A 9,095-nucleotide genomic window follows, 5' to 3' on the forward strand; every position below is an offset into this window, starting at 1 on the left:
GTCATATTAGAGAAATAGAACATTTTCAATGGGTATGTTTAAACACTTTGTCAAGTTAATATTGCAAAAATTAATATGATTCTTTACTTTTGAAGAGTTTGTCAAATATTGCAAAGTTTCCTTAAAAGTATAATTTTCTTCAAAATTTTAACAAGGTTTAAAATATTTAATATTTTCTCGATATTTTCATTTTTTGAAGGGGTCAAAATAAAATTTAAATTCGATATAAAAATAGATAAAATTTCCATAATATCCATTGAAATTTCTAAAATTTTGGCAAAATTTCCATGGAAGTTTCCATAAAATATCTATATAAAATCCTTAACGATTTGGTTAAAAAATCTATAATTTTTATGGAGATATTCGAAATTTCCACAGAAATTTCGAAAATATCCGATATTTTTCTTACTTTTTTTTAAAAAAATTCATAAATATTATTGATATTTAGTAAAACTTTTTATCAAATTAACTTCATTGATAATTTTTTTTTACCCTTTAATTGCTTTTTAAACATTTAGTGATATAAGCAAAAGATAATGAATTGAATTGAATAACATTAATAAGTTCTATTTATTTATTGAATATTGATAAAACAAAAATACAAAAATTGTGGATTATATTTTTGAACCTTCGAAATCTTAATATTTGAAACTATAATGGAAGATGACGATGAAAAGGGCAATCAAATGTACCAATGGATGAATATGAAGGGAATCCTGATCCAAAGATTACTCAACAAGCTGAAAAAAAAAGAATAAAAATTTTCAAAAAATTATTGCTGAAGAAGTAAATTCTAGTAGTGGTGATTTATTTTAAAGGCTTATGAGAGAACCAACTAGAACTACTAGTGCTTCAGCTCCATCAGATGGTACACATTCACAATTTGAGAATCAGGGAATCCTGATCCAAAGATTACTCAACAAGCTGAAAAAAAAAGAATAAAAATTTTCAAAAAATTATTGCTGAAGAAGTAAATTCTAGTAGTGGTAATTAATTTTAAAAGCTTATGAGAGAGCCAACTAAAATTATTAGTACTTCAGCTCCATCAGATGGTACACATTCACAATTTGAGACTCTTAGTAGTCACTCTAACTCCAATAGTGATGAAGATTACTTCAATAAATTATCTGAATTAGAAGTTAGAAGAGGTAGTGGCTAAAGGAAATCACCAAGTCAATAAGTTAAATTAAGCCCATTTACTGATAAATAATATTACACACATGCAATACAAGATGAAGATCATGGGAGTAGAGATGCATATCAAAGATTCGATGCTGTTGGAAAAAACTATATACGTAAAAAAAAATCTATATTGGATATGTCACAACAAGAAAAAGATTCAATTTTTATGACTTTTGGATCTATGAGGGTTGGAAGTCATTTTCATAATCCTTATTCAATAGACATGTATGGAATGTCATCAAGTAGCAACTCATAGTTACCATCTCAAACTCAATCATTAGAAAGTAGTAATTATGCACATAATCAACTAATATGCAAGATCCATATAGTTGGTATATTAATAATTATATGCAAAATTATCAGGGAGATACATTTTTTCATAACTATTTCTTATGTTTTACATCTCAAAATCAAAATGAGGAATAAACCGATGATTTTCAACCACCCAGAAATTCTATGTGGTATTAAGATGTTATTTATGAACTACAATATAATTGTAATAATCATTTTATATATTTTAGTTAATAAATAATTTTATCATATATGTATTTTTTTGATATATTTTTATTAATAATAATTTATCTATGATCATTAATGCTTATTATAAATCAATTCACTAAGAAGAATATAACATCCATTCAATATTTTAGCAAGTTTTATAATCAATTTGATAATCAAGCTAATTCTAAATTTTTAATAAAAAATTCCACTTTTTAAAACAAATTTCTATCATTTTTTATAACTTTTTTTCGATATTCGATATTTTCCGATATTTTTATAGAAATTTCCATATTTAAACTTTTGATATTTCTATCGATATCGATTTTTTAAACCTTGGTTGTAAATAGTCTTATGTATATCACTCCAATGGATCTATCTAAACACACTTGATGTGGCAACAAATATATATATTATTAAGATCACTATCTATTTTTGGAGGATTTGTCAAACATCGTAAGTTTCTTTAAAAAAATATAATTTTTCTAAAAAATGTTTTTTTAAAAAGAAAAAACTTAATATTATATTTGTAATTAATTAACAACCATAAGTAATTTTTTATACATTATCATTGGAGAACATTTTAAAATTAATTGTATAGTTATACCACCTAGGCTACATGATATCAATTTCTATACCATATTAATAACAATCGATATTCACTATTGAAAATGCTCTAAATATTTTTATTTGGCATCCATATTTACATTTCTATTTTCACTTTTCTTTGTAAGATTGAGAAAGTATTTTATATCACATGTATAAATTGTAAGGTGTTGCCCATTCCAATTACATATTATATATTATTATAAGATAAAGAATCTTTAATACCAAGCCGTAAATTTTTCCATTTTTTTCCCCCCCTTTATCTTGCATAACATTTTATTTTATTTTATTTTTTGTTCTTTGCTGCATATTATTTAAAGAACTTAGAAATCACTGTGACAGCCACCACTCAAGATCCAAGGATCAAGTCAAAGATCAAAATAAAGCAGCAACGATAATGAAAAACCAGAGCTAGCATATAAACTGAAAAAACATACCAGAAACTCATATAAATATATAGACAAATTAAAGAACACAAATATTTAACGTGATTCGGTTATTAGCAACCTATATCCATGGGTCCGCAAAGGAGAGAGTTTTGAATTAATTGATAAAGAGAAGAATACAAGTATATCACACCCCCACTGTCCTTCACAGCAAGAACAGAAAAGTTTCGGTCTATTTCGAAAACCTTCAAACAATGCTCTGTTTTTGTTCAACCGGAAGAGCACCACTCCCACCGTTCACATATATGGATCCCAGTTTATATTTTCTATATAAAGCAATCTCACGTGAGAAACAAGAGAAGGCACATAATGCTTACACATCTCTGATTGAATTAAATGCCACATCAGCTCATACTTGTCAAAGTAAGCGTCCCAAAGGCTATGTAAGTGTGGGACGTCCCGCTGCTATATGTATGTATTGGCATAAAATTTTCTGTTCAATTGGCGGCCAACACGTTGTTAGTTCTGTTTCCATCTGAATCTGCATTACAAATTGTACAGCTCGAAATAAGAAAAATGTTCCAAAAAAAAGATGATTTATTATTAGCAAATGAAGCCGTACATGCCTCTCTTTCATTTTTGTTTTGTTTTCTTTATTCGTTTTTTTTGTTTTTTGTTTAGTATTTCACAGTCCAACATTATCTGCTAGTCAAACACTTCTGTTTCTCCATGGCTTAGCCATCTTTCCCAACTTCCATTGTTGTCTATAAAAATGATCCCTTTCCCTCCTTAGTCCCACCATCAATATCAAACACTAATTTCCTCAAAAAGACAAAACATGGCATACCTGCCACTGCTTCATCATCTTCTTATCATCATCACATGCTTTGCTTATTTTGTGCAGCCACTTTGCCATAATGATGACAGCATTGCCTTGTTGGAGTTCAAGAACAGCTTTATTATAGACAAGTTTGCTTCTAGAAATCCTTTTGTATATCCCAGAGTTTAATCCTGCAGACTAGAAGAGAATAGAGATTGCTGCTCATGGGATGGTGTAGAGGGCAATACTGACACCGGTCGTGTCTTTGAGCTAGACCTTAGCAGCAGTTTCCTTCATGGTTCTATCAACTCCACCAGCACCTTCTTCAACCTTTCTCAACTTCAAAGGCTTAACCTTGCTTATAATGATTTCGACTTCTCTCAAATCCCTTCTGCAATGGGTCATCTTTCAAGGTTGACATATCTCAACCTTTCTCATTCATCTTTTTATGGTCAAGTTCCATTTGAGATCTCACGACTCTCAAATCTGTCTTTCCTCGCTCTGTCTTACAATGATTTGGTATTGAAGAGTCCAAATTTGAGTAGCTTGGTTAGAAATATAAGGAACCTGAAGCAACTTCATCTTAGTTACGTTGACATATCCTCCACAGTGCCGAGCTTTTTGGCAAAGTTTTCATCATTAACATCCTTACTTCTAAGGGATTGCGAATTGCAAGGCAAGTTTCCCAATGTTAGCAGATTAGAGATTTCGAGAATAACTCGAAACAGTTTCACAATATTGAAGAACAATCTTACGCCGTTGAAAGCCAATTTTGCAACTACCCATATTCTAATGAATTTTCATAAAACAAAATCCTAATTACAAACAATATTTCAACATTGAGGGTTTACCGTTGGTTTTCTAGATTTCCTGGTGGCGTCTGTTCGTGAGGTGTTTGCGGTGTCCAGTTATGATCTTCTATAGTGGTAGTGGTGGCGTTGGTTTTAGCGATCGATGTTGCATTGCGTTTGGTGTCCGTTGGTGTGGTTATTCGGGTGTGAGATTCTAGGTTTTTTCACACCAGTGTCAATGGGTTTTCAGAGGTGCTTCCTCGCATTCCTTTTTGGCGTTTTGGCAAGCCATCTTTCTGCTTGCTGGTTCATTTTTGCTAGTTAGTGAGTTGTGCTGGAGTTTGTTCGACAGTGGATCCTCAATTTTCTTCGCCACCGCCGTCTTATTGGCTTCATTTTCTTTTCGACAGCCTTCTTTTGGAATGGTCTTAAGTTTCATTTTGTACATTGAAACAGTAAAGTGAAGAGAGTAAGTGTGAGTTTTGTTTGAAAAGAGTTATTTTAGAGTGAAATTTTTGTAATTTCATCAAACTTTGGTTTCTTTTTGAGTTTTGCTGCGTTTAAAGAATGTAAAACAACTTGTGAGATTGTATAGAGAGAGAAAGGGAAGATGAAATACTTTTCAAACCCCAAGAGTTTAAAAGAAAATTGAACATGCATTGGACAGCCGAGGATGACATAAGTAAAAAATTTACAATTGTGACGACATATGCCTTTTTGTGGCCCATGAAAGAGGCACAAATCCTACTTCCCCATATTGAATATGGATGGATTATTTATTGGGCAAATTGTGATTTCAAGAAGTGTAAGCTGTTTGCCATGAGTTTTTAGAAAAACAAAAATTCAAGAAGAAGAAAGGGATGAATGAGGCTTAGGAAATGATGTCAACCAATCACGTAACAAACAATCCAGTTTGTGTTTTATAGTTTTTCTAAGATTATTTTATTTTATTGTTTCGGTAGATCGAGTGGGTTAAGATGGGCGTTGGGCTTTAAAATTCAAATTTGGAGCAACTTTTGGATTTTCAAAACAAAAGGGTTTTTTCGATAAATAGCCACCTTACAATTCCATTTTAGAAAAATAGCAAATTTTTTTGTTTTTTTAAAAACTAACCAATATTTTACCTGTTTGGACTAAAGTACCCTTAAGGTGGCTATTTATGGGAAAAACCCAAGGAAAAACTCTGTGTCCTTGTTCTTGCTTTAAAACGAAAGCCTCCAATGGAAAGCTATAAGAAAAAGTTGACTACTTTTTGACAAATTTATCAAATTTCTTAGGAGTGAACCTTTTTTTTTTTTTTTTTGGGTTAAATCTTTTATCCCTTGTAGGGGAAGAGAGCAAAGGCTTGGATCGCTCACGATCTGAGAGCAATCCTTTTTTGGCCCTTGTCTCTCCCTAACAGGGAATAAATTTGAAAAAGATACGGAGAAGGTGATGAACATTTTGAAGCCAAAGCCAAACCCACAGCAACAATTGAGAGATTGGCAGCGTAGACTCCGCCAAGAGTGCCGCAATATTGAACGTCATATTCGAGGTTATATTTTTTTTTTCGACTAACACCCAATTCCCTTTTCTTTTTTTTTGGGTGTTTTTTTGGCGTCAAATTTTTATTTTTTATTTTTTATTTATTTTCTTTTTAGGATAATTTGATTATTAGATTCACAAAGGCATAAATTTAGCTCTATGGGCTTCTGGGTATTGTTAAATTCGGGTTCTTTTGTAATGGGTTCTTTCAGATATACAAAGAGAAGAGAAAAGTGTGCAGAAAGCCATTAGAGAAGCTGCCAAGAGGAATGACATGGTCTCTGCTAAGGTACTTGCTTATGAACTTGGTTTTACACCATTTTTTTTTTTTTACTGAATAATATCTATTGAATTCCAATAATTGTTCTGATCACTTTATCGAATTCCCATGCTTGCTTTCCACCTATAGTTCCATAAAAATATATCTTTTGCTTAAATTCAATTGAGCTGATGGTGGACAGTAGAATTTTTGGCTATTTTTGTTTTTGATTACTCTATAGAAATTAAATTTGTACCTAATTCATGCATGGAAGAGCTATCAACACTCGCTACAAATATGTACATTTTATAGCAAATCATGGGTTTTTGCAACTTGGTTTAAACATGGAAAATGAGGTTTTATATCTATGCTTCTGCCTACATTAGAGGACGATTATCCTAGTTTCATTGGTTTTAATTTAGCTGTGCTGTGGTTTGGCCTACTGGCTGTTGTACTTAAAAAATTTTTGCTGGTTGCACCGTAGTTTTCCTCCCTCCCTTCTTTGTTATGAATTGTCTTCGTTGCGTATCTATTTTCAGGCACTTGCAAAAGAAATTGTCAGATCAAGAAAAACAGTGACCCGTCTTTATGAAAATAAGGCACAACTCAATTCAATATCAATGCACCTTGGGGAAAGTGTTGGTACGAAGTTCTTAATTATTTTATCACCGATGGAACTTCTATTTATAAATTATTATCCACTCATCTCTGATTTCTGTTATTGCTTATCTATGAATTTAAGCAGTGTAGTTGCATCTCTGCCTGAATGGATTATGTTCAGAATTCTATTTTAATTTGATAGAAATTTGTTTTGATAACCAAGAGACTAATGATAGGATCATATCCAAGGTTAAGAATTTCTATAGCCTTAGTTTGATTTTAAAAGAAAATATTTTTGTCGTATTACTTGGATAGAGAGTGCATGATGGATGAAGTGAGTCGGTGAGTTGAACAACAACTTAGATTCCTCATGCAAAGAATAATCTTTTAAGACAATCTCGAGACTAGTCACATGTTCCTGTACAAAGATGACAGTCTTCATTTTGAAAATATAAGATTAACTTTCCTTTATAATATAATCCATTCCATAGAATTACCATATTTCCGACATAGACATGAGATAGATGGTTGAGAAGATAAGATGGTTAATTTTATCACATGTCGAATTTTCATAACAAATGAACTGGGGAATTGAATCAGACAGTACTGACTATGATATTTTTATGTTGACCCATTATGAAAATTTGTTCTTTTACTTTCAAGTCTAGGCTATTGCAATGTAGGGTGCAAAAGGAACCAGTGTAATGATGTTTCTTGCATTAGGGATAAATTATCTTTATAACAGTGGTTAGTAATCTATTTTATGAATTTCTGGTAATGCTTATTGTCTGCTTGTTTTACCTCTTTTAAATTTCCTTTCTTTTAAAAAACAAATTGGTGAATCTACAGCTATTGCCCGTACTGTGGGGCATTTATCTAAGAGTGTAGATGTTATGAAGCTTGTCAATAATCTCATGAAAGCTCCAGAGGTGGCTACTACAATGCAAGAGTTCAACAAAGAAATGACCAAGGTATGCCTGTTGCTAACTTTTACTTTATAGAGTGTAAAAATATACCTTTTTCGGTGGATAAAGTGTAGTTTTTCAAGTTATAACTGCCTTTTGTTGAGCATTTTTTTTAGCAGTGTTTTCTTTGATTAAAAAAGAATTAGCTAAGATTAATATCCAACTGAAGTTTTTACTTTCAATTTCCTATTCTTAGGTTTATTCAGCCTCTCATTTTTGTGTTCTCATATTCTATTAATCCAATTGAGTTGTCCGTTGAAGAAACTGATTTTGTAGGCAGGGGTGATTGAGGAGATTGTAAATGATGCTGTTGACTCAGCACTAGACTCTGAGGATATGGAAGAGGAGATAGAAGAAGAGGTTGATAAGGTTTTGACTGCCATTGCTGGTGAGACTGCCGCAGAGCTTCCTGAAGCTATCAGGAAGGAGATAATAAAACAACCTGCTCAGACATCAGAAAATGGACAGGAGGTATGTTGACCTGACTGTCGTGTAATATGAAAAGCTTTTACTTTCTGGCATTGAAGAAGCGTAACATGTTTAATTTTATATTTATAAAGGAGGAAGCAATACCCGAGGGTGTTGATGATGAGGAAGAATTGGAAGAAATAAGAGCTCGACTGGCCAAAGTACGGTCATAAGTCAGAGATCAAGCCTACCATAACGTTATGGGAGAAGTTGGGCAGTGCGTTTGCATGTGGCCTCTTGAACATATTGAGATTGCGGCGCCTCTGGCCTAATTATCACTAACAAAGAGAACTTCGAGGAAGCACCCACTATATATTAGAAAGCAATGTTTTTGTGAAGTTGTGAGTTAGATGGTTATTTGTGTAACATTGAAGTGCGGAATGTATCTTTTGTCTATACCTGATTTATAATTACCATGGTGGAAATTTGTGTTGCTCTTGAAGCATTGTAACTTTCATAATCTCATCAACATCAATAAAAAAACGAATTTCATGAAACTGCTCATGAGAATTTTAGATTTTGTGAATGAAATGAACGGCCCTAATCTTTGTGTACTTTGATCTTGCTTGTTAAGGGCAGATCATCCCTATTTGTATGCAGAAAATCTAACAATGTGTACTTGGATCTTGATAATAGAGCTTTGGCATTAAGGATTGGGCTGGATTAAACCAGAAACTCCTGATCAGTTCTATATCCCAAATGAGCCCGGAGAGTCGATGCATATGCTTTGAACATCTTATTCACAATCTTGGAATATTATCACAGGGATTCATGGATTGTTGCCATCATTTTCATATGCTTTACAGGTGTTTGATCCATTAGGTTCTAACTGGATTTGAGATCTAACTCCATTTAATTATTTGAAAGATCCCATACAGAGGGCTTTACAAAGCCATTAAGATATGATACTATGAGCTTGCAAACAGCAATGCTCACATGACAATGACTTTCTTGGAAATAATGCTTCCTCAAAGGAAACCTTACAACTAGAAGGTT

The 9,095-nt window shown here is 32.4% G+C and overlaps 1 protein-coding gene across 1 annotated transcript; it reads left to right on the forward strand.

The window, feature by feature from the left end:
- Positions 1–5,643: 5,643 nt before the first annotated feature.
- LOC107416932 (vacuolar protein sorting-associated protein 24 homolog 1) lies at positions 5,644–8,596 on the forward strand. Its single transcript, XM_048480537.2, has 6 exons — positions 5,644–5,817; positions 6,020–6,096; positions 6,606–6,708; positions 7,516–7,637; positions 7,908–8,102; positions 8,192–8,596. The coding sequence occupies exons 1-6, from the start codon at positions 5,718–5,720 to the stop codon at positions 8,270–8,272; spliced, it is 678 nt and encodes a 225-aa protein (XP_048336494.2). The 5' UTR covers positions 5,644–5,717; the 3' UTR covers positions 8,273–8,596.
- The last annotated feature ends 499 nt before the right edge of the window (positions 8,597–9,095 follow it).

Source organism: Ziziphus jujuba, chromosome 4 (genome assembly GCF_031755915.1).
Source record: "Ziziphus jujuba cultivar Dongzao chromosome 4, ASM3175591v1".
NCBI lineage: Eukaryota > Viridiplantae > Streptophyta > Magnoliopsida > Rosales > Rhamnaceae > Ziziphus > Ziziphus jujuba.